This window comes from Rana temporaria, chromosome 5 (assembly GCF_905171775.1).
Source record: "Rana temporaria chromosome 5, aRanTem1.1, whole genome shotgun sequence".
In the NCBI taxonomy this organism is placed as follows: Eukaryota; Metazoa; Chordata; class Amphibia; order Anura; family Ranidae; genus Rana; species Rana temporaria.
This window is the reverse complement of record NC_053493.1, coordinates 22,193,452-22,220,768: the sequence shown is the minus strand read 5'-3', so window position 1 is coordinate 22,220,768 and position 27,317 is coordinate 22,193,452. Positions and strand designations below refer to the sequence as shown.

The 27,317-nt window shown below is 43.5% G+C and overlaps 1 protein-coding gene across 3 annotated transcripts in view; it reads right to left on the bottom strand.

Annotated features, from left to right (window-relative positions):
- ETV1 (ETS variant transcription factor 1) overlaps positions 1-27,317 on the bottom strand; it is a 101,257-nt gene that overhangs the window by 56,870 nt on the left and 17,070 nt on the right. For all 3 annotated transcript variants that reach the window (XM_040352258.1, XM_040352260.1, XM_040352259.1), the window contains one exon: positions 15,642-15,695. In XM_040352258.1, the coding sequence (XP_040208192.1) occupies positions 15,642-15,695 (54 nt within the window). The remainder of the gene's footprint in view (positions 1-15,641; positions 15,696-27,317) is intronic.

Below are 27,317 nucleotides of genomic sequence, written 5' to 3'. Positions count from 1 at the left end.
CAAAAGAAAGCAAAGGGCCACAGGCCACAGTTTGGAGGCCACTGCTGTAAAGCAACCCTGGCAGCTGTGACTGAATGTAGGCGGAAAAAGTCCAGGAGGCAGCAACTTATGGACCTTCTCCAAGGAATAATGTAACCAATATAGTCCCACATACATACATTTCTGCACTTCATCCTAATGCCAAGACATTGCAAACCAGCCAGACATCTTTTCAGTTACTTAGAGGGGCTCACACCTTTTGGGACCCCGTGTCTTGAAACATTGACCTAATAAAGATGGCCTTAAAGGCTTGTATCAATCTAGTAGGGAACAGGATCTGAGCCATTCTTGGTGCTCATCAACTACGTCCACCCAGAATTTTTTTGGCCATCCCCAGGTTGTATTTAATGGAGACCACAAATGTTTTGATTAAATTGATCTTGTTTCGATATTTTGATTGTACCAATAAAAATGCAGGGGGGTTAATGCCACGTACACATGATCAAGCTTGACTTGCATACACACAGTCACACAAAAGTTCTCGGAACTTTCGACCGTCAAGAACACAGTGACGTACAACACTACGACGAGCCAAGAAAATTAAGTTCAATGCTTCCAAAAATGCGTCAGAATAGCTACAGACAATTGAAATATCCAAAGGGAATTTTTTCCGTCTGAAAATTTGAGAACCAGCTCTTAAATTTTTGTTGGCGGAAATTCTGACAGGAAAAGTCCAGTGGAGCCTACACATGGTCGGAATTTCTGACCAAAAGCTCAAATTGGACTTTTCTTGTCGGAAATTCCGACCGTGTGTACAGAGCATCAGGGTATTTTCTCTTCCATATTTGTTCTGGTGACCACTGTCACCTGGACTGAAAGTCATGGGAAATCAGAATCTTTATGGTTGATTACTGGAACAGACGGTAAGTCAAAATCTTCCAATGGGGACACCCATTTATGTGACAACTGTCTAAAAGGGGATTTCCCTTCACTTTGCAGAAATTTCATCTTCTTGTTGTGTCTTCGGGACTTAAGTGAAGGGAAGTTTTAATTGGGAATACACTCTAACATCCATAAGGGAGTCTAAAGCACTTTGGTAACCCACACCTCCTCATGGTCAATAAGTCCAGCTATATTGATAAGTCATGTCTGGTTTTGGCTTACAAAAAAACTGTCCCTTCTGGGCACTTGCAATAAATACATTTGAAAGGGTAGGTTTAGCAATTTCTACAGGCAAGTCTGAGGAAGACAGATGGTCTTTATTTGGCTCGCCTTTGCAGCTGTAAAATTGGTTACGGCCAAAGGTGATACTGCTAATGTTAGAGGGAGGATATTGTGTTAAGCCCTAGACTACCTAATTGATTTTCTGTAAGTAAGCAGTATTTTCCCTCTAAGGTTAAAAAAAAGCCACAACGAGTGCAACCCGACCCCTGGGCAACATGTCATGTTACAGCCTTAAAACATCCTAAATGCAGGTCGTCTGCACCAAGGCTAACCCAAGAACAACTGTGTGCATGCCTTGCTGTACAGAAGACAAAGGTCAACTTTTCCAATTAAAGCAACATGCTAGCATTGAGGATAAGCAAGTGATATCTGTGACATTTTTCAAACCAAAAACTCTCAAATTTGCTTACTAAGCTGTCAAGCTGAAAGTTTTTTTTCCTTCTTCTTCTTCTTCTTTGAAGTAGAATGGGGGATTGGTTTATTTAATTTAATATTGGATTAATATTTTTGTACCATCACTTTTTTTTTACTTGTTTTTATTATTTCAGTGTCGAAAAAAAGGGTAATATAAGCAAACAAATGAAGGCCGGTTTCTGACACAATGACAAGTCCAGGTTAGCTGTAGATTCTATGGGCTAGATTCACATAGCCCGCCCTAACTTTGCGGCGGTGTAGTGTATCGTGTTTACACTACGCCGCCGTAAGTTAGCGAGGCAAGTACATGATTCACAAAGTACTTGCCTGCTAAGTTACGTCGGCGTAGCCTAAAGCGAGCGGGCGTAAGGGCGCCTAATTGAAAATAGGCTGAGGGGGCATGTTTTATGTTAATGGAGCTTGACCTGACGTGATTGACTTTTTTTGGAACGGCGCATGCGCCGTCCGCCTACATATCCCAGTGTGCATTGCAGCAAAGTACGCCGCACGGGCCTATTGGTTTCGACGTGGACGTAAATGACGTAAATCCCTATTCACGGACGACTTACGCAAACAACGTAAAATTTTCAAATTTCGGCGCGGGAATGACGGCCATACTTAACATTGGCTACGCCACCTAGGGGGCATGTTTATCTTTAGGCGGCCTACCTCTTACGGAAACTGCGTATCTTTACTGCGACGGGCGGACGTACGTTCGTGAATAGGCGTATCTAGTGATTTACATATTCTACGCCGACCGCAATGGAAGCGCCACCTAGCGGCCAGCCTAAATATTGCACCCTAAGATAGGACGGCGCAAGCCGTCGTATCTTAGATAGGTTTAAGTGTATCTCTTTTTGGAGAATACACTTAAACTTAGGACAGCGCAAATTCCGAGTTAGGTCGGCGTATCTACTGATACGCCGGCCTAACTCTTAGTGAATCTACCCCTATAACTCTGAGGAGCTGTATAAAGCCAACTGGACCCTTAAAACCACCCAAATCTCACCTTCTCCATCAATTTATATGCAGTTTTGTAGAGTTAAAGCTGATTTTTTTATTATTATTATTTTTAAATTCTCTTTATTGATTTCTTGTAGAATTACAAAAACAAAGCCTTGGGGAATTCCCCCGGCTCAAAAAGTACCACGTAAATCGGTACCTAACAACAGGTTATCTGCCTAAACAACGCTGTTAGCGACAGAAAAACAAACAAAGATACAAACAAAACATCACTGCTCAGCCACTCCATTTGGAGAAATTATGAAAGGAGAATGTGCTACTCGTCTTCGATAGAGGTGAAGTTTCCCAAGAAGGAACTCTGGTACTAGGCCTAGAATAATTAGGCCTCGTACACACGATAGGTTAACCAGAGGACAACGGTCTGATGGACCGTTTTCATCGGTCAAAACCGATCGTGTGTGGGCCCCATAGGTTATTTAACCATCGGTTAAAAAAAAGCCAACTTGCTTTAAATTTAACCGATGGATTCCGCAGTGCCAAGCCATGCCAAAACACAGACACACTTTCACATTAAGAAAAGATGTACATCTCGGCCTCTAGAAGCATTCTGCTCCAACGGAATGGAAAATATCACTCGGGTCACTCAACGCTAAGTGAAAAAAATAGTTTCAGGGAGTCCTTTTTGAGTGGGGACACTAGTTCTAAGGGCCTGGGGGGGGGGGGATGGATTCCCTTGATTTGCATAGATTTTCTCTCACTTCCTGTTTAGCTATGGGGCAGGAAGTGAAGGGAAATCTCTGCAATGGGACAGGGATGGTTAAAAATAAACTGATAGGGGCTATAACCCTCCCTTAATCTATCCAAAATGAAAAAAATAAAGTGTTGATTATAGTTCTACTTTAAGCACAAATTTCTGATTATTTTATGGAGAGGACTAAGAAGATATAACCATGCCAATGGTGCAGCAGAAAACATATAGCACAGTGAAGGTAGGTTTGTGGTCCAGGATGATACGGTCAAAATAGCCCCCCCCCACAGTTGAGGAATGCCAGCCGCCCGCATACAGGAAGCAGTGCGGCAGCTTTATGGGGGTGCTAGACTAATTTGCCTCTTAGCCAGGTCCGCACCATAAGACTGCCGCTACACTAACAGCAAGGCGGCGGGGACTCTTTTCGTGCTGCCCCCCCTGCAAAGTGCTTCCATAGATTTGGGCCTTGTTGGCCTATACCAGGATACAGCGTTGTATGTAGACCCTTTAAATGGAAACTGTACCGAGAGAAATTCAGATCTTTTCAGAAAGCCGTTCCTTGGCCTCAGTACTTTGACCTAGAACAGGCATGCAGCTGGTAAAATCAGTGCAAAACCAGAAACTTCTGTATATTGCCACCAAGTCAGAGAACTCAAGCATTTGGCTCAACCTCAACAGACAAAAAATTGGTATTTTCAAATGGGGAGCCCTGGCACATATTCTCAGTACAGGCTTTATTTGCAAAAAATATTGAAAAGTGGGCTTTATACAGTACAGAACAATCCGTTTATATCATTCAAGTGGCCGAGGACAGAGTAGGCAGGCCTGATCAGTCTGACGTGCCTGTACTAATATTGCCTAATGAGGGCTAAACTGTTGTTTTTGCCACAATGACACATCCATAAACAAAGATTCAAACCCCTGCATGTGTGAATGGTAGTGACATGGGGGTATGTTTTTTCACAGGCTTTGCCAATCTTAGCAGCACCTAAACAAACAGCTTTTTGTCTTTACATTGAGACACATTAGGGCCCGGAGGTGATGGATGTATGCTCTAATTGTGCATTGGGAACTTCTGAATGTACATAAGAGAACATGTGCAAACGGTAACTGTCTGTACAAATATTAGCAGTGCGCGGCGTAGACGGGAGAGTGATCCGCCATGTGTGACATCTATAATCTAAACATATGCATGCATTATCTATGGCCAAAGCTAGAGGTAATACACATTTATTTACATCAGCAAACAGACGCAATGTCGAATTAAAATGCAGGATAATAATAATAATAATAATAATAATAATAATAATATCTATTCGCTGAAAATATTCTCTTTGCCGATAAAAAAATAAAAGTGCCAATAATGGCATGCTGCTTCCCATTGTATTCAATGCAAAAGTGCTCCCCATAGACTTCAATGCAACCCCCCCCCCTCCCATTGATTTCAATGCAAAAAAGCCTCCCGTTGACTTCATTGCAAAAACACCCCCCATTTACTTCAATGGAAAAACGCAACCCCCATTTTCCAATAACTGTAATGCAAAATCACGTCCCATCGACTGCAAAGCAAAAACACCAGTCACATTAAAGTGGAGCTCCACCCAAAAATGTAACTTCCACTTTTTGGAATCCCCCCCCCCCCCCTCCAGTGTCACATTTGGCACCTTTCAGGGAGAGGGGGGAGCAGATAACTGTGTAATACGGGTATTTGCTTCCTCTTCCTGGCATAGATCACTGCAGTGATCACAGTGACTTACGCCATGTCCGGTGCCTACACTGTCCTCCCCCGCTGTCTTTTGGAAACACACAGGTCCCAGGGACCAGTGAGGCTGCGCGGCGAGACTTGCGCATGCGCAGTAGGGAACCGGAAGTGAAGCTGCAAGGCTTCACTTCTTGATTCCCTCACCGAGGATGGCGGGGGGCAGCCGAGAGCCGAGCGATTGATCGGCTTCGGCTGCCGACATCGCGGGCACCCTGCACAGATAAGTTACAGTATTTGTAGCTGCTGGCTTTTAATATTTGACTTAATATTTGATCAAAGATGACCTGGGGCAGCACCCTGGGTGGACCCAGGTGGCACCACAGGGCGCTGAGGGTCTCTATTTGAGAAATACTGAAATATATTATATAAAAAGCATTTTTATTTAAATTACACAACATAAAAAGAGAAATATCCATACTGTACAAGTCCTATTTCAAAGAAGGGGGGGGGCCATAGGGGACATACATGGGATAATTTATCATTGTGCCACTTTAGGACACTGAGTCCCATGCGGTCTCCCCACTGATAGGAAAAAGCCATTGGCTTATTGTCTGAGTGATTGGACATTGTGTTTCAAATGTATAAATAAGTCATGTGTGTTATTAATGTTAAGTTTTGGTACAATATTGTAGACACACCTCCTATATCAGAATAAAGCGGATTAATAATCTGGAAACACATTGAGAACTATCCTCACTCCACTGAAGAAATTGGCATCTACTGAAATAAATGAATTACATTGTATCGAATTGTAAAGGGATTTTAGTGTTTTGGCCAATGAGTACTTTTCAGTTTTCAAGGAGGTAGTAATGTGAGGTCTTATGCTTAGTACACGCGACGGAAATCCCGAGGGGAAAACCGGGAACCTGCTCTCTGCTTTTCCCCCGTACACACGTTCGATTTTCCCATCGGGAAAACTCAGATGAGAGGTTTTCCTTGGGAATCCCGACCATGTGTATGCTTCATCATGCTTTTTCCCCACAGGAAAACTGCCAAAAATGGCAATTTTCCGGCGGGAAAAGAGCAGGTTCTCTTTTTTTGTCTGGCAGTTTTTGGGCAGTTTTCCCATCGGAAAAACTGCAAGTAGCATACACACGGTCGGGATTCCCGGCCAAAAGCTCTCCTCGCAGTTTTCCCGTTGGGGAAACACGGTCGTGTGTACGGGGCATAAGGGTACATTGTACATGGCCATATGAAAACTTGATAACTGGGTTGGAGGATCCTTCTGGCAGAAACATGCTGAATGTGGTGCTCATTCAGGCCCAGATTCTGAAAGGACTTACGACGGCGTAGCGCCATGTACGCCATCGTAAGTCCGAATCCAAACCGTCTTATCTATGCGCCTGATTCTTAGAATCAGTTACGCATAGATTTCTATTACATCCGACCAGCGTAAATTTCTTATGCTGTCGGATCGTAACTGCATTTTTACGCTGGCCGCTAGGGGCGTATAAGCTGATTTACGCGTCACAATATGTAAATCAGCTAGATACGCGAATTCACGAACAGACGCCCGTCTGACGCAGTACAGATAAGCCGTTTACGTTAGGCTTTTCCCCGCGTAAAGTTGCCCCTGCTATATGAGGCGCAGCCAATGTTAAGTATGGCCGTCGTTCCCGCGACGAAATTTACGTCGTTTGCGTAAGTCGTCCGTGAATGGGGCTGGAAGTCATTTACATAATTAGGCGGGCTTACGCCGGCCGATTTACGCTACGCCGCCGCAACTTATGGAGCAAGTGTTTTGAGAATACAGCACTTGCCCGTCTAAGTTGCGGAGGTGTAACGTAAATCAGATACGTTACGCCCGCACAAAGTTACGCAATCGTACGAGAATCTGGCCCTCAGTGTTTGAGCAACTTAACTTAAATGCTTACAATGTTGAAGCATTTAATCCTCCAGTTGCCAGGATACAGGTGACTGGTGCAATTTGTCCTTCAGTTGCCAGGACACAAGTCATCTTTGCCACCTATTGTCCTTCATCAGTGAGGATCCAAGCAGCTTCTGCCACCTAGTATCCTTCAGTTTCCAGGATGCAGGCGGCTTCTGCTGCTTAGTTACCTTCAGTTGCCAGGATGCAGGATCCTTCTGTCAACTAGTGTCCTTCAGTTGCCAGGATGCCGGTGGCTTCTGCGCCTTAGGAAGTTTCAGTTGCCAGGTAGAAGGTGGCTTGCTCCCTTTAGTGTCTTTTAGCTACCAGGACACAGGAGGCTTCACCACCTAACATCAGTATCCATGATGTAGGAAGCTTGTGTTGCTTGCCTGCTTCAGCTTCTGCCAACTAGCATCCTTCAATTGCCAGGACACAGGTGGCTTCTTCCAACTAGCATCCTTCAGTTTCCAGAACACAGGCAGCTTCTTCCAACTAGCGTCCTTCAGTTGCCAGAACACAGGTGGCTTCTGCCAACTAGCATCCTTCAGTTGCCAGAACACAGGCGGCTTCTTCCAACTAGCTACCTTCAGTTGCCAGGACGCAGGCGGCTTGTACCAACTAGCATGCTTCAGATGCCAGGGCGCAGGTGGCTTTCACCAGGAGGCATTACCACCCAGCATCCTTCAGTTTCCATGATGTAGGAAGCTTGTGCCACTTCGGCTTTGACCAACTAGCATTCTTCAATTGCCAGGACACAGGTGGCTTCTGCCAACTAGCGTCCTTCAGTTGCCAGGATGCAGGCGGCTTCTGCCAATTAGCATCCTTCAATTGACAGGACACAGGTGGCTTCTGCCAACTAACGTCCTTCAGTTGCAAGGATGCAGGCGGTTTCTGCCAACTAGCATCCTTCAGATGCCAGGACACAGGTGGCTTTCACCAACTAGCTTCTCTCAGTTGCCAGGATGCAAGTGGCTTCTGTTACATAGCATCCTTCAGTTGCCAGGACGCAGGCAGCCTAGAGTATTGCAGCTGTCAGAACGGAGGTGGCTTATGCCACTTAGTGACCTTCAGTTAGCAGGATGGAGGAGCTTCAGGACCTAGCATCCTTTAATTGCCAGGACGCAGGCAGCTTCTGCCACCTAGTATATTTCATCTGCTTGGATGCAAACAGCTCCAAAAGAATGCACGTAAGAGTAAAATATCATCCCTACGCAGGACCTCTGATGCAGATTATTTCTAATATTTTTTTTTTTAAGATCTGAATGTGGTGCAACTGTACAGAATAAAACACTTTTGTTTGCAGCCATAGGCCGTTGATATATGAAACCCATATGGATATTTCTCTTTTATATGTGATTTTAATATCTGTGCATAAAAATTACTTTTGATGTAGTTTACGGAGTTTATTATTATATTTTATGGTGACATACGAAGAGGGCATCAGAAATATCCCCAAATGTAAATTCAGTTTTTGGGTGACATTAGCACAGTGGAAGTCCAATTTTGGAAAAAAAAAGTGGTTATCATTGTGCTCCAGACTCTGGCGGTCCCATACCTGCAACTATCGCAGATCAAAATTCCTGTCTGACAAGGTTTATGTGTTGATCTCAATATGAGACATGCTAATATCTAATACGATTAACTGTCTAATCTACTTAAGACAAAGGAAAGAGTGTCTGAACCACTTTGGTAATGATCGTGACCTTTTTTTATTGCTCAGAGCAGATTGCATGGAAGCCAGGTACAGGGACAATGATGGAGCGCTTGCTGTTGTGCTATGTTCAGGGCTGTCTTAATGAGAGGGCACACCTGGGCACTGCCCAGGGGCCCCAGCTGCATGGGGGGCCCCTGCACTTTCCCCAAAGCAGCTGGCCCTTGAGCCCACGCTGCCCCGAAATTGGGGGCCCCATGATGGTACTGAGAGTGATAGATACACAGGGGAGGCAGTCTGCCTCCTACCTACTTGATGTCTGTTTACCTGCACTGTCATCATTGTAGGGGCCCCAGAGCATTACTTTGCCCAGTAGAAGAATACGTATCGGCCTAAACTGAGGGAAAAAAATAAAAGCCGCAGAGGTGATCAAATGCCACCAAAAGAAATCTCTGTTTGTGGTAAAAAAAAGAAGGCCAATTTTGTTTGGGAGCCACGTCACACGACCGCGCAATTGTCAGTTAAAGCGACGCAGTGCCGAATCGCAAAAAGTGGCCGGTCATTGACCAGCAAAATGGTCCAGGGGTTAAGTGGTTAATATACACTTATTGCGATTTTTTTTTTTTTACCAAAAATATGTAGAAGAATACATATTGTCCTAAACTGAGGAAGAAATTATAATTTTTTTATATTTTTTTAACCACTTCCATACCAGGCACTTACGCACCTTCCTGCCCAAGCCAATTTTCAGCTTTCAGCGCTGTCGCAATTTGAATGACAATTGCGCGGTCATGCTACACTGTACCCAAATGACATTTTTATCATTTTGTTCCCACAAACAGAGCTTTCTTTTGGTGGTATTTGATCACCTCTGCGATTTTTATTTTTTGCGCATGGGTGGCACTTATAGGTGGCACAGATGGGCACTGATAGGTGGGCACTGGGCATAGATGGGCACTGATAGACACTGGGTGGCACTGATGGACACTGAGGGGTGGGACTGATGGCATTGCTGGGCATCATTCCAGCCAGTGTCCATGTTGCCAGTCAGTGCCCACTGATTGGCATCGATTGTGTACATTTTTTTTTGGTGTTTTTTTTTGCTCTATTGAGCATCGGGGGGCACTCACTGGTAGTCCAGTGTTGACATCGGAGGGGGGGCTGCGCTGATAAACAATCAGCGCGAACCCCCCCTGTCAGGAGAGACGCCGATCGGCTCTCCTCTACTCGCGTCTGTCAGACGCGAGTGAGGAAGAGCCGATCAACGGCTCTTCCTGTTTACATTGTGATCAGCTGTGGTTGGACACGGCTGATCACGTGGTAAAGAGCTTTCGCCGGAGGCTCTTTACCGAGATCGGAGATGCAGGGTGTCAGACTGACACCCCGCATCACCGATCGCCGCGCTGCGCACCCCCACGGGCGCGCTGGCATGAAATCCTGCAGGACGTCAATAGACGTCCAGTCAGGATTTCACAACCACTTCCTGGACGTCAATTGACTATTGACCGGGGCGGGAAGTGGTTAAGATATTTGTAATAGCAAAAAAGTAAAAAATGTTTGTTTGTTTTTTCAAAATTGTCGTTCTTTTTTGTTTATAGTGAAAAAAAAAAAAACGCAGAGGTGATCAAATACCACCACAAGAAAGTTCTATTTGTGGGAAAAAAAGGATATACATTTTGTTTGGGTGTTACGTCGTAAGACTGCGCAATTGTCAGTTCGCAAGTGCCATATCGCAAAAAAATGGTCTGGTCAGGAAGGGGGGTAAATTCTTCCGGGGCTGAAGCGGTTAATACTGCTGTAGATATTTAACATTCACATATAGAGTTATTACTGCAACGTTTATTTGAAAAGGATTTTATACAACTGCAGATGGTGACCGTATTTCCCTGACTGTATTAGGTAATTAGTAGAACCCCCTCTAATTACTCTTCAATGCCGTCACTTCTGCCTCCTTGTTCAACAACTGCCGAGATAAAATCTCGCTCACAGAGCCCATTGTTTTCAACTGGTCAGACCAGACAAGCAAACTCCCATTGTGAGCGAGCAAGACATGATGACAGTACATTGTTACCAAGAAGAAAACCCAGCCAGGATGTAGAGTGGATAAATATGGCCGCCCCTTGTATACTGTGCATAGAAAATCGGTTTGCGGCACCATGTGGTTTGCCGCGCACGTTTTGCAGATGCGTGGGAGTGCCAACAACAATTAATGGCAGAGCCGTGCGCCTGCTACATGGCAGCGCGTTTCTGTGCGTGTCAGGAGAGAGCGCGATTTTGTGTGTGTCCCCCCTACACAGTAAGGGTCAGATTCAGAAAGGACTTAAGACGACGTATCTCCAGATACGCCGTCGTAAGTCCAAATGTGTGCCGTTGTATCTATACGCGTATTCTTGAAACTAGATACGCCTGAAATTTGCCAAGATACGACCGACGTAAGTCTCCTACGCCGTCGTATCTTGGGTGCATATTTACGCTGGCCGCAAGGGGCGCTTCCGTAGATTTACGCGTCGAATATGCAAATGACCTAGATACGCAGATTCACGAACGTACTTGCGCCCGTCGGATTTAGCTACGCCGTTTACGTAAGGCTTACGTCCGGCGTAAAGTTACCCCTGCTATATGAGGCGCAGGTAATGCAAAGTATGGACGTCGGAACAAGCGTATATTTTTACGTCGTTTACGTAAGTCGTACGTGAATGGGGCTGGGCGTAGGTTACGTTCACGTCGTTGCCATTGAGCCGTCGTATCTTAGGGCGTAAATTCGACGTGATTCTGAGCATCTCTGTGAATCTGGCCCTAGATATCCAATGTGTGTGTGTGACAGCGCTGGACGTGTATGTAGTCGCTCGGCGCTTAATTTACATGGGGTCACGATTCATTTCAATACAACACGCCCACTACCAGCCTACTTTGAATTAGGCGGGCTTACGCCGGCCCATTTTCGCTACGCCGCCGTAACTTAGGGAGCAAGTGCTTTGTGAATACTGTACTTGCCTCTCTATGTTACGTCGGCGTAGCGCATATGAGATGCGCTACGCCCGCACAGAGATACGCTGATCTCTGTGAATCTGGCCCTAGATATCCAATGTGTGTGTGTGTAACAGTGCTGGACGTGTATGTAGTCCGGTATCCCTGGAGGTGATCTGGGGGATGTGTTGTCCTTCATGGGGGTATGCAGGGCCGGGACTAGACATGTGCGGTTCGTTTAGTTCCGAATTAATATTTGGACGAATTTTCGAAAACGGTTCGAATTCCGTCCGAATATTTTTGTCGTTATTTCGGATTCATTTAAATTTCAGTACTATTCTAATTCGGAAAGTCGGATACATCCGACTTTCAGAATTAGAATAGCACCGAAATTTAAATGAATCCGAAATAACGACAAAAAAATCCGGACGGAATTCGAACCGTTTTCGAATCGTTTTCAAGTTCGAATACTTTACAAAATTAAATCGTTTTCCAATTTCCAAAGAGAATAAAATGGAATAGAAAATAAAGGAATAGAATAGAAAAAATATATATAATTTTTTGTATTATAATCCTTTATTTTCTATTCCATTTTATTCTCTTTGGAAATTGGAAATTTATTCGAATTCACAAACGATTTGAATTTGCATACACGTCCAGCGCTGTCACACACACACACATTAGATATCTACTGTGCATGGGGAACACACACAAAATCGCGCTCTGTCCTTGACATGCACAGAAACGCTCTGCCAGGTAGTAGACGAGCAGCTGTGCCTTTAAAGTGGTTGTAACGCTTCATTTTTTTTTTAAATGACAAACATGTTATACTTACCTCCACTGTGCAGTTCATTTTGAACAGAGTGGCCCCGATCCTCCTCTTCTGGGGTCCCTCGACGGCTGTCTCGGCTTCTTCCCGTAAGAGCTAACCCGCTTCATGGGAAGCTCTCTCCCAAGGTGGTTAGCTTGCGGGTGCACTCCCGTGATACAGCCACTCGGCCCGGCCCCCCAGCGCGCCGCGTCATTGAATGTGATTGACAGCAGCGTGAGCCAATGGCTGCGCTGCTATCAATCTATTCAATCTAGCCAATCAACGGCCAGAATCCGTGGAGAAGAGGACGCCGGGGGACGCGCACAGTAGGTGAACGGGCTCAGGTAAGTAAAGCAGGGGGGGGGGGCAGGGGAGGCCGTCAATGCCAGGTGTTTTTTCACCTTAAAGCGGAGGTCCCGCGAAAAAAATAAAAATAATTAAAAGCCAGTAGCTACAAATACTGCAGCTGCTGACTTTTAATAAATGGACACTTACCTGCCCAGGGTGCCCGCGATGTCGGCAGCAGAAGACGAGCAATCGATCATCTCTCAGCTGCAGAAGACGAGCAATCGATCATCTCTCGGCTGAGGATGTCCGGTTCCCTACTGTGCATGCACGAGAAGCGCGGCTCATTCCCAGTGGTCCCCGCTGTCTCCTGGGACCAGTGTGTTTCCCAGAAGGCAGCGGGAGGGGACGGAAAGTGAAGTGACTCACGCGGGAGTCTCTCCCGGAAGTGGGTGTAAATACCTGTATTATACAGGTATCTGCGCGCCCCTCCCCCTGAAAGGTGCCAAATGTGACACCGGAGGAGGGGGGGGGGGTTCCGAAAAGCGGAAGTTCAATTTTTTGGTGGAACTCCGCTTTAATGCATAGGATGCATTTAAGGAACACTAAAGGTTTAAATGTTTTTATAAAAAAAATAACAAACATGTTATACTTACCTCCACTGTGCAGCTCGTTTTGCACAGAGTGTCCCCGATCCACGTCTTCTGGGGTCCCTTGGCAGCTGTCTCGGCTCCTCGCCACGTCAGCTAACCCCCTTCATGGGAAGCTCTCTCCCAAGGGGGTTAGCTTGCGGGCGCGCTCCCGTGATACAGCCAGTAGCTATAGCCACCGACTGTATCACTCGGCCCCGCCCCCCTGGCGCGCCACATCATTGGTTTGATTGGCGGGAGCGGGAGCCAATGGCTGCACTGCTATCAATCATCCAATGAATGAGCCGAAAAGCCTGGTCGAGAAGCCTGCTCGTTCACGACGCCGAACTTTCGAGGGCTCAGGTAAGTAAACCGGGGGGCCGGAAAGCATCAGATGTTTTTTCACCTTAATGCATAGAATTTAGAACTTTATAAGCCCTTTAAGGTGAAGAAACACAAACCTTTACAACCCCTTAAATTGTTGTTGGCACTCCCATGCATGCACAGAAACGCGCTGACAATGTTGCTGTCCAAAAGGTGCCCCATCTGCTCCTTCATCAAGAGTCAAGGTACTCTAATACAGGAAGTGTGGCCGGATCACCAGGTAAAAACAGAGGGGGAAAAAAATCCTAAAAAATAAGAAAACGAATGCAGCCGCCACATCTAATGATTGGTAAGCTGCATTATATTAAATTTTTGGTTTAACACCGCTTTCAAAATGTAACCACTTCCCACCCGGTCAATAGCATATTGACCTCCGGGAAGTGGTTCTGTTATCCTGACTGGACGTCTATTGAAGTCCTGCAGGATAACAGCCTCCATGGGCCCGTGGGGGGCGCGCATCGCGGCGATCGGTGGTGCGGTGTGTCAATCTGACACACCGTTACACCAATATCGGTAAAGAGCCTGCGACTGAAAAATTCCGTGATCAGCCGTATTCCAATCACTGCTGATCACGATGTAAACAGGAAGTGCCATTGATTGGCTCTACCTCACTCGCGTCTGACAGACCCGAGTAGAGGAGAGCCGATCGGCGGCTCTCCTGACAGGGGGGGTTTGCGCTGATTGTTCATCAGCGCAGCCCCCCTCGGATGCCCGCCCAGGACCACCAGGGAAGCCGCAAGGACCACCAGGGAAGCCTTCAACATGTGGATGGCCAGGTACATCCCCAATGGATACCCACATGTTACAAAACATGCCCAACATATGCCAATCAGTGCCCACAATTGGGCACTGACTGGCACCATAGTAGCACATATAAAAACAGTAATGCCCAGCAATGCCACCCACCAGAGTAACCAGTGCCACTCATCAGTGTCCCTCAGTGCCATCTATCAGTGCCCATCCATGCCCACCTATCAGTGACCATCAGGGCCCATCTGTGTAGGGTTGCCACCTCATCCCTTTAAAACAGAACACATATGAATTACAAAGGTTCTGAGGCTAATTTAATTTAGATAAGGCTCCACTTGAGTTCAATTACCACCTCAATCAGCCACAGAACCTGTGTAATTCATATGTGTTCTGTTTTGAAGGGATGAGGTGGCAACCCTACATCTGTGCCACCTATCAGTGCCACCCATATGTATCCATCAGTGCCACCCATAAGTGCCCATCAGTGCAGCCTATGAGTGCCCACCAGTGCCACCTATCAGTGCTTATCAGTGCCACCTCATCAGTGCCACCTCATTGGTGCCACCTTATCAGTGCCAGTCAGTGCAGCCATATCAGTGCTCGTCATTGAAGAAGAAAACAAATAAAAACATTTGCGCAAAAAATAAAAATCGCAGAGGCGATCAAATACCACCAAAAGAAAGCTCTATTTGTGGGAACAAAATGATAAAAAATGTGTTTGGGTACAGCGTAGCGTGACCGCGCAATTGTCATTCAAAGTGCAACCGCGCTGAAAGCTGAAAATTGGCCTGGGCAGGAAGGTGTGTAAGTGCCTGGTATTGAAGTGGTTAAATGTCTTTTTTTGCCATGGTCATTTTATTTTTTTATTTTTTAAACCACCCCTTTAAAACGCTACGGTGTATTAAGAATTTCCAGTAAAAAAAAAAAAAAAATACACACATCATAGAAACATAGGCAACACACACACGGCTCCCACGCTACAGAAATTGCCGTAATGCAGCGGCAGATTCCATTAATGTCTGGCTCCTTCCATTAGTAATGGATATAATAATACACAAAAACACTTAAGAAAATCTAGATGTAAACGCCACGTTTATGGTGAGCAACAAAAAGGAGCGCTCCACATCCAACGCTCTCATCTCAGAACCAATCCCCGCCAAGCGCATTCACTTCACCCAATGGAGTCTTGGCGTGCAATACTCACAGTTATCACCCTGATAGTCCGGTACAAACTGCTCATCGTTGTCGGGGACTTGGGCTGCAAGACACAAGAAGAAGGAGAAAATTAGTTTTCCGAAGGCAAAAATTATTTCAAAAATAACCCCCACCACCCTTGCCCCCCCCACCACCACCACCACCCTCTCCTCCAATCATGACAACATTTCATACAGCAACCTACAAAAGTCGTTACCCCACTCTGACAATACAGGCTTGTGAAGTATCCACTATATCCTAAAGCAGGGGTCGGCAACCTGGGGGCCCTCCAGCTGTTGCAGAACTACAAGTCCCACCATGCCTCTGGGAGTAATTGGAACTGACAGCCTTGCAATGCCTCATGGGAAATGTAGTTCCACAACAGCTGGAGGGCTACTGGTTGCCTACCCTCTGTCCTAAAGGATAAGAGGAAAGCCGGCCCTGTAGAGGAGGATATACTTTTCTGATTCAGGGGGCTTCAAACTTTGTAAGCAAAAGGGCCCGTTTACTGTCCTTCAGACTTTAGAGGGGCTGGACTGTGGCCAGCGGGAGTAGAAAGTGTCAATGAGAGGAATAGTGCCCCATCGTTGGTGTCAGCGGGAGGAATAGTGCCCCATCATTGGTGTCAGTGGGAGGGATAGTGCCCCATCCTTGGTGTCAGTGAGAGGAATAGTGCCCCATCACTGGTGTCAGTGGGAGGAATAGTGCCCCATCATTGGTGTCAATGAAAGGAATAGTGCCCCATCCTTGGTGTCAGTGAGAGAAATAATGCCCCATCCTTGGTGTCAGTGAGAATAATAGTGCCCCATCCTTGGTGTCAGTGGGAGGAATAGTGCCCCATCATTGGTGTCAGTGAAAGGAATGGTGCCCCAACATTGCTGTCAATGAGAGGAATAGTGGCCCATCCTTGGTGTCAGTGAAAGGAATAGTGTCCCATCCTTGGCATCAGTAGCAGGAAGTGTCCCATCATTGGTGTCAGTGGCAGGAATAGTGTCCCATCATTGGTGTCAGTGGCAGGAATAGTGTCCCATCATTGGTGTCAGTGGGAGGAATAGTGCCCCATCCTTGGTGTCAGTGGGAGGAATAGTGCCCCATCCTTGGTGTCAGTGAAAGGAATAGTGTCCCATCATTGGTATCAGTGGGAGGAATAGTGTCCCATCCTTGGTGTCAATAAAAGGAATAGTGCCCCATCCTTGGTGTCAATGAGAGGAATAGTGTCCCATCATTGGTATCAGTGGGAGGAATAGTGTCCCATCCTTGGTGTCAATAAAAGGAATAGTGCCCCATCCTTGGTGACAATGAGAGGAATAGTGTCCCATCATTGGTATCAGTAGCAGGAATAGTGTCCCATCATTGGTATCAGTGGGAGGAATAGTGTCCCATGCTTGGTGTCAATGAGAGAAATAGTGCCCCATCATTGGTGTCAGTGGGAGGAATAGTGCCCCATCGTTGGTGTCAGTGGGAGGAATAGTGTCCCATCATTGGTGAGCGGTCTTTCTTAAGTCTCACATTGGATTACGGCACAGATGTGGAAGAAATACACAAAGCACACCGAGACTCAAAGGAAGAGAACATATGACGAATGCATTTTAATAACATTTGCTTACACCGGAGTTTAGCCTTAAAAAGTACACAGAACCATCTACACATTTGTGTTTACCAAACATAAACTTTTGATTTTATTACATTTGTACAGTGCTGACATATAATGCTCCGTTTTACGACGCACATAAATCTATCCAGGTTGACCTTTGCTTAAAAATAAGTGGCCTTCTAAAGCTCAGGTTGGCACATACATAACTCAAAGGCTGGGCAGATTCCAATTAAAGCACAACTCCACTCAATTGTTCTTTTACATCTGTGGCCCCGTGATGAAGATCCCGCCATTACTTCCTGTCCAAGTGACACGCGTCAGCCAGAACAGGAATCTCCTCTAAGGAGATACATAGGGGCAGATTCACATAGAATTAGATCGGCGCAGCGTATCAGAGATACGCTACGCCGCTGTAACTTACTTTTGGCCGGTTCGAATCCTGGAAGAATTTGCGCCGTAAGTTACGGAGGCGTAGTGCATCTCTGGCGGCGGAATTCAAATCGGCGATTAGGGGGCGTGATTCATTTAAATGAAGCGCGTCCCCGCGCCGAATGAACTGCGCTTTCTAAATTTCCCGCCGTGCATTGCGCAAAATGACGTTGCAAGGACGTCATTTTTTAAACTTAGACGTCCGTCCCGATTCACGGACGAGTTACGGCAAAAATAAAATATTCAAATTTCGACGCGGGAACGACGGCCATACTTAACATGGCAAATCTAACTATACGCCGCAAAAAAGCAACTTTAACTATACGCCGGAAAAAGCCGACTAGAGACGACGAAAGAGAATGCGACGGCCGCGCGTTTGTTCGTGGATCGTCGGAAATAGCTCATTTGCATACCTGACGCGGAAAACGACGTGAACGCCACCCAGCGGACGCCGAAGTATTGCATCTTAGATCCGAAGGCGTACAAAGACGTATACCTGTCGGATCTTACCCAGATGCTGTCGTATCTTGTTTTGAGGATTCAAACCAAAGATACGACGCGCGTAATTTGAAAGTACGCCGGCGTATCAGTAGATACGCCGGCGTACTCTGTCTGTGGATCTGGCCCATAGAACTTAAAATTGTCGGACATCCGGGGAAAACATTTCCTTTACCTATGCAGTGGGGCTGTGCCCACACACCGCACGGGTCAACTGGGAAGGAAGAAAAAATCCTGGACGGCCGCACGCCGTTGAAGGCATCTTTATTAATATCTTGTGTAGCAAATGAAATCCAATACAGTCATTTCATGTTACAGAAAACAGGAAAAGTGCTGACGCGTTTCGCACCGTATAAAGGGGCTTAACCACTAGACTACCGCTCCACCGTCAAATGACGGCGGGACAATAAGCCTCTCGTTCTGGGAGGACGTCATATGACGTCCTCGCCTTCCCGCCGCGTCACTGGGAACCTGATGCGCGTGGCCGCGATGTTCGCCGTGCACCCGCGATTGCCCAGTAACTGAGCAGGACCGTGGATCTCTGTGTGTAAACATAGAGATCCACGTCCGGTCAGGGAGAGGAGATCGATGGTGTGTACCTTGTACATAGGGACACAGATCGGTCACCTCCCCCAGTCATTCCCCTCCCCCCACAGTTAGAATCACTCAGTAGGGTACACATTTAAAGGGAATGTAAAGGTAGAATTTTTTTTTCCTAAATAGCTTCCTTTACCTTAGTGCAGTCCTCCTTCACTTACCTCATCCTTCCATTTTGCTTCTAAATGTCCTTATTTCTTCTGAGAAATCCTCACTTCCTGTTCTTCTGTCTGTAACTCCACACAGTAATGCGAGGCTTTCTCCTTGGTGTGGAGTGTCGTGCTCGCCCCCTCAGGAGGCTCTCTACGTTGCAGATAGAGAAAGGAGCTGTGTGTTAGTGGGCATCCTGACTCTCCTGTAGTCCAAGGGAGGGGGCGAGCACGACACTCCACACCAGGGAGAAAGCCTTTCATTACTGTGTGGAGTTACAGACAGAACAGGAAGTGAGGATTTCTCAGAAGAAATAAGACACTTTTTTCCCGCAGTCCCGTGATAGAGGTAATTTTCCCGCACAGAAAGAGGAGCCAGTGGTGGCAGCACAGGAGTAGGAGGTAGGACGGCACCCCCCCTCCCCTACCAAGTGTGATGTCGGCCGATCGGCGGCAATTTCCCGTGACACCCCCCCGCCATCCCACGATAGCCCCCCCCCCTTAAAGCGGGAGTTCACCCTGAAAAAAATTTTAACATTAGATTCATGCTCATTTTGTCAAGGGGAATCGGGTAGTCTTTTTAAAAACGAAGCTGTACTTACCGTTTTAGAGAGCGATCTTCTACGCCGCTTCCGGGTATGGACTGCGGGACTGGGCGTTCCTATTTGATTGACAGTCTTCCGACAGGCTTCCGACGGTCGCATACATCGCGTCACGAGTAGCCGAAAGAAGCCGAACGTCGGTGCGGCTCTATACTGCGCCTGCGCACCGACGTTCGGCTACTTTCGGAAAATCGTGACGCGATAGATGCGACCGTCGGAAGCCTGTCAATCAAATAGGAACGCCCAGTACCGCAGCCCATACCCGGAAGCGGCGGAGAAGATCGCTCTCTAAAACGGTAAGTACTGCTTCGTTTTTAAAAAAAACTACCCGATTCCCCTAGACAAAATGAGCATCAATCTAATGTTAAAAATGTACATTTCCGGGTGAACCACCACTTTAACAACTTTAATGGCATGGAAAAAAAATGTAATGAATGTCCCGCGGTTGCATTTTTAAAAGTTGGAAAGTATATATATATATATAGATATATATATTTTTTTTTTTTTTTTTTTTTGATTATTTTTTTTTTTTTTTTATATAGTCACTATACACACAAACACTCACACACTACTAGAAGGTTGCAAAAAAAATAATAGGGTAGGATTTTAATATATCCATCTTGCATGTCTGAAAGTACAACACAGATTCCACTATACATATAAAACACAGTATTTAGTTCTCGAGACTAAAATCAATTCCAAAAACCACATGCAAAGCAATGCTGCCCTTAGCACACAAGCAACCAGTGATCTGCACTAGGCCTGCAATGAAATTGTGCACTGTACACATATGTAAAACAGCCACAAACTGCCTATTGTTCAGTGTTTGTGTACCCTCTCTGTGTATTTAGCTAGTAAAACCAGGAAAATGAAAAGGGGTTATTGTGCAACTTTTGTATTGATGTAGCAAATGTTTGTCCTTCAGACGTTATGCGTTATGCGATCCTATTGTACGCGGAAGATAGAGGTGTACGCCAAAGCGGTGGGAGTGAAACGCATGAAAAATAAAAGTTATTTTACCTCTTTTAATCCTCATGCTTTAGCACCATTTATGTAGGTGTGCTGTAGAAATTTCAATAATGATCACACAAGGCCACTCGTTTCCTGTTCGGTCAGAACTCAGATCTTAAATATTTATTTTGGCAGATCAAAAATAAAGTAGGATTTTTTTTTTTTTTTTGCAGGAACGTTTGATTAAAAGTAGGAATTAAATAAACTAAATTTGTTGTTAAATTTGTCCTCATTATCCCTAAACTATATCATGTTATTGCTATATTTTGCAAAGTTACAAAGCTGGTCAGGTTGAAAAAAAATAAAAACACACACACAACCACAAAATAATAAATACAAATAAATAAATAAATAAAATGATCTAGTTGAAAGAATAGAAAAAAAGGTTCCTGCAACTGGTAACACATTTTATATATATATATATATATATATATATATATATATATATATATATATATATATATATATATATATATATATATATATATATATATATATATACACATTTTTTATTATATATATATATATATATATATATATATATATATGTATATATATATATATATATATATATTATACATATATTATACATATATGAAATGTATGTGTATATATATACACACATATATATATATATATATATATATATATATATATATATAAAAATATATATATATATATATATATATATAATCATGTATAATATATATATATATATATATATATATATATATATATATATATATATATAATTTTTTATCTTATATATATATATTATACACGATTTATAATATATATATATATATAGAATGATAGATATATACAAAAAAATAAATAAAAAAAATTATCTAGTTGAAAGAATAGAAAAAAAGGTTCCTGCTACTGGTAACACATTATATATATATATATATATATATATATATATATATATATATATATATATATATATATATATATATATATATATACATATACACACATTTTTTATTTTATATATATATATATATATATATATATATATATATATATATATTATACATATATGAAATGTATGTGTATATATATATATATATATATATATATATATATATATATATATATATATATATATATATAAAATCTTGTATAATATATATATATATATATATATATATATATATAATTTTTTATTTTATATATATTATATATATTATACACAATTTATAATATATATATATATATATATATATATATATATATATATATATATATATATATATATATATATAAATATATATATATAATGATAGATATCTATATATTTTTTTCCCCACACACATATATATACATATGTATGTATGTATGTATGTATGTATGTATATATATATATATATATATATATATATATATATATATATATATATATATACACACACATTTACACACATACATATATTCTAATATAAACTATAATAATATATTTGTATAATTAATATTTTAATAATATCATTATTATATTAATTATTATAATTATTATTATTATTATTACTACAATATAGTATTATCTATGTTGGTGGAAATTGCCAATTTCAATCACTAACAGATGAACACAAAAAAGTATGTGCGCCCCCAAACAAATAACATCACAGTACTTTTTGTGACTTTTTTTTTTAGGCAGGAGCATGACCTCTATAAGAAATAAACATTACATGTGTGCCAATTTTAACACATGATTACTACTAATTTGCTTGAATTATGATCAGTTATCAAAAGTTTGTGATTCGATGTTCGATGTTAAATTTTCAGCACACGCAAAGACAACCTAAGAATATTTCTTGACTAGAAGCTCTGTGCAAAGAAGAACGAGAAAGAAAAAAAAAAGAGTCAACCAAGAACAGATAGACTGTTGGGTGAATTCAAGAAACATTTTGAAGAGGCCAAGTTTCTCCAAAGGGAGCGTTCTAAAGTACGAAGAGACAGGGGACAAGACCTAAGGGTGCCCCTATTTCTGCATACAACTGTAAAGAGTTGGAAAATGTCACAAATCATTATTAATAAAATAGAAAAACTTTTTGTAATTTGGGCGAATTTGCAGCAACTCTGTGACTAGACTGTTAAAAAATAAAAATAAAAAAAATAATAAAATAACCCTTTTGTTTACACAAGAAATATCTCAATGCAGCTTTGCAGCAGAATAGAGAGACGTGTAGCATAAATGGTTAAATAAATAAAAAAATAAAATAAAAAAGCAACTATGGAAACAGGGCTTTTTCCAAAGCTTTTAACTTTATTTTTATCAACTGTTCTAAATTCCACACTGTTCTGACTAAAAATAAACACAGAGGCCCAGACTCTCGTAGATGGGCGTAAAACTGTGCGGGCGTAACGTATCTGATTTACGTTACGCCGCCGCAAATTTTACAGGCAAGTGCTTTATTCACAAAGAACTTGCCTGTAAAGTTGCGGCGGCGTAGCGTAAATCACCCGGCTCAAGCCCGCCTAATTCAAATTAGCCGGGTAGGGGGCGTGGAGCATTTAAATTAAGTGCGTTCCCGCGCCGAACGCACTGCGCATGCGCCGCCTGGAAAATATCCCAGAGTGCATTGCTCCAAATGACGTCGCAAGGGCATCATTGGTTTCGACGTGAACATAAATGGCGTCCAGCCCCATTCACGGACGACTTATGCAAACGACGTAAATTTAAAAATGTTGACGCGGGAACAACGGCCATACTTAACATTGGTTGCCCCTCATATAGCAGGGGCAACCTTATGCCGCGCAAATCTAACGTAAACGTCGTAACTTCACTGCGTCGACCGTGCGTACGTTCGGGAATTCGCATATTTAGCTAATTTGCAAACTCGACGGGAGAAAACGACAGAGGCGACACCTAGCGGCAAAAAAAAAATTGCATTTAAGATCCGACAGCGTAAGAGCCTTACGCCTGTCGGATCTAATGGGTATCTATGCGTAATTGATTCTAAGAATTAGTCGCATAGATACGACGGCCCAGATTAGGACTTACGATGGCGTACATTGCGTTGCGCCGTCGTAAACCCTTTGAGAATCTGGGCCAGAATACTTGAATGTGTGCTATTTCCACATTATCACCAACAGAGATAAAAAAAAAAACAGTAAATAAAAAGTTGAGCCATCAATCGCTGGGGTGCCAGTCAATAGATGTTTAGCACTTCATGGTGCTGTTGGGTATTATTTTAATCTCAAAATTCTCCCTATAATTCCCCTTAAAAAAAAAATTGCACTGCCATTTTTGGGAAATGCCAACAAGCATCTGAGTGATGGATTTGATGCAATGGAAACAAGGCACACGGGCAGCGCAAAGAGGGTTAAAGCTGCCAAGTGGTAAATGCAGCATCATACTTAGGCTACATTATCATCAATCACAATAATGAAAAACAAAATGCTGATGTACCATGCATTAACCCGTTGGTGTCTACAAAAGCGCTACCACACTGCAGTCTGACCAATCAGGACCTTTTGCAATTTGCATTATGCACCTGGCTAACACTGCAGAACTACAAGTTCCAGCAGGCACCTGAACAGCCACACAGGGATTTGTAGTTCCCCCAAAAAACGGGATATCGGATTACCTGTAGCTATTGCACGCAGAGATAGCACTTGCAAACAAGAGCAAGTATAAAGGTTTCCCTGCCATAAAGAAACCAACGTGTATAGTAAGCACTAACAGACAGATGAATGTATCTGTATCCAATCACAAGCTTAGCGTATTTCATTATTGCATTTGCTTAGTGCAACAGATGGGAGAGCCCTGGCTGCCCCAAATTGACAGAGGACACGAAAAAAAAAAAATCCAATCACATAAGATCTTACTGAATGCAGAGTAAAAAAAAAAAGCCTCTGAGTGCAAAGTTCTGAAATCCTTAACGATATATAGAATGTATCCATCACTGGGTACAGTGAACTGGAATCTCATTGGTTGCCAGGCTTAAAATTCACTCTGCACGCGGAATGGCCTTCATGATTAAACCTTAGTATAACTTCGACAAGCAAATCAGAAGAAAAACATCAACAGTCTAAGGGCGCGTACACACGATCGGTTAAACCGATGAGAACGGTCTGATGGACCGTTTTCATCGGTCCAAACCGATCGTGTGTGGGCGCCATCGGTTATTTAACCATCGGTTGAAAAAAAAGCCAACTTGTTTTAAATTTAACCGATGGATTCCTAACCGATAGGTCAAAACCGATCGTTAGTAGGCACGACCATCGGTTAAAAATCCACGCATGCTCAGAATCAAGTCGACGCATGCTTGGAAGCATTGAACTTCGTTTTTTTCAGCACGTCGTTGTGTTTTACGTCACCGAGTTCTGACACCGATGGTGTGTAGGCGTGACGGACCATCAGTCAGCTTCATCGGTTAACCTATGACAATGGTCCATCGGTCCGTTCTCATCGGATGGACCGATCGTGTGTACAGGGCTTAGGCCTTTGCGCCAATCATACACCTTGCAAGCCTTCAATGACTTGAGTAGACGCTCATGTAACAACCTGATCAACGGCAACCGTCTTTTACCAGTTTTAATGTCCAGGATGCTTCCGACAAGTTCTAAAAGTTTATTATATTCTACTCAGGATAGCAGTTTAGTTTTTTTTTGCACATTCCTTTCCACTTTTTTTTTTTTTTTTTAGCCAAGGTCAGATAAATAAAGTAAATGGTCCACCAATTTACCAAGTTTACTGTAATACTATTTTTTTTCGACTACGTTATGTAAATGATTGTTAGATAAATGTTTTACTTCTGGATCCGGTTTCTTATGTGCTTCATTCAAAGTCCCATTTACCCCTTTCTATTACCCAAACCAAGGATGGAGACACCTTGGCCCAGATTCAAGAAGCACTTGCGCCCGCGCAACCATAGTTGCGCGGCGCAAGTGCTTACTTGCTCCGGTGTAACGAGTGCTCCTGATTCAGGAACCTCGTTACACCGAATGCAGCCTAGGATGTGACAAACATAAGCCTCCTTATGCCTTCACATCCCAGGCTGCATTCTTGCGTTGGCCGCTAGGGGGCGCGGCCTTTGTGATCGGCGTGTAGTATGCAAATTGCATACTACCACCGATTCACAAAAGTTGCGCGGGCCCTGCGTACGCAAGGTACGTCATTTGCCGCAATGCACGTCGGGAAAGTTTCCCGACGGAGCATGCGCTGTTCGCTCGGCGCGGGAGCGCGACTAATTTAAATGATTCCCGCCCCCGGCGGGATCATTTACATTAGGCAGCCTTGCGCCCGGCTGCTTAGCATATTGCCCGCGCAATTTACGGAGCAACTGCTCCGTGAATCGCGGGCAAAGCGCAATATTTGCGTGGGCGCAGAGAAAAAAATTTGCTCTTTGCCCACGCAAATATTGCGCGATTCTACTTGAATCTGGGCCCGTGTGTTTCATTTAAAGTCTCAACCTTTCTTGTTTATAAGGTCAGTTCTTAAAGCGGAGGTTCACCCTAAAAAACATCTATATACCATGACTTCCTGCATACTTCTGACATCTACAGTATGCTGTTTTTTTGCCGTACATACCGTTTTATTGTTATTTTCCCCCCGGCTTCCGGGTTCTGGCTCCCGCGGGAGTGGGCATTCCTCGACACGGCGGGCGCAGGCGCCGTATAGAGCCGACTCGCAGGTCGGCTACTTACGGAAAACTGGTGACACGCCTTATGCGCCAGGGGAAGTTTTTCACCAGACGTCAATCATCTAACCTCTGAATAGGAACGCCCACTCCCGCGGAACTCGGAAGCCGGGGGGGAAATAACAATGAAACGGTATGTACGGCAAAAAAACAGCATACTGTAGATGTCAGAAGTATGCTGGATGTAATGGTATATAATTGTTTTAGGGTGAACCTCCACTTTAAGAACTTCAATAAGAATCTTATATCTACCAATTCATGTACCTTCTACGAAGGGTCCCGTCACTGCAGAGCGTCCCTCAAACTCAAATTTTTTTTTTTTTTTAAAACGTCGGCAGCAGGAAAACGTTTTCTTTTCTCTAGTCTAGAGTAGGCATAGCAAATATTTGATGATAACTGTGATATAAGTCTACAAATGTCCTACAAAAATTGTGAGAGTTTATCGGTCTTGGGACTTGCCAGTTGGGTTGCTAAAGAATATCAAGCAGTATAAATTGCAGCAGAACACAAAATAGTAAGAGTAGGAAATTCTCTTTTTTATTTATCTTTTTTAATTACTTGAGAATACAGGGAAACTTAGCAACGATAGAGACACGGCATGAGAAGATCGATTCAGGCTCCAGTCTAGGAGCTGACAAGGCGTGCAACAGAAATGGCATGCTGACTTCTAGGATTTGTCCAGCCCAGGTATATCAAGGGTTGACCAAAATAAATAATACATACCATAGTACAGAAACAGACTCATGAAAACCATTTACTATTACAAAGGCAACATATTTAATTTGGTTGATAAACATGGGTTCACTAGATTCTCCTACTAGATGGTGTGGACCTAAGCATCATGGAAACCAGGAGTTGTTTTTTTTTGTTAATCTAAAAGCCGGAGGATTCCGTTACAAGACTTTGGCCTTTTCTATCCTATATTTTTTTTTTTTTATTCATAACAGTTTTCATGCAGTCAGGTTTGTAGACTTGCACCAAACTTTTGCTTTTTCTCATGGTGTCCCGGGGACCAGTAATGGCAGAGAAAAAAAAAATCAGTTTGGGACCAATTTGTTTATGATTGAATATATTTTTTATTGTCCAAAATATTATTTTCTTACAAACTCTAAGGCCGCGTACGCACGATCGGTTAAACCGACGAGAACGGTCTGATGGACT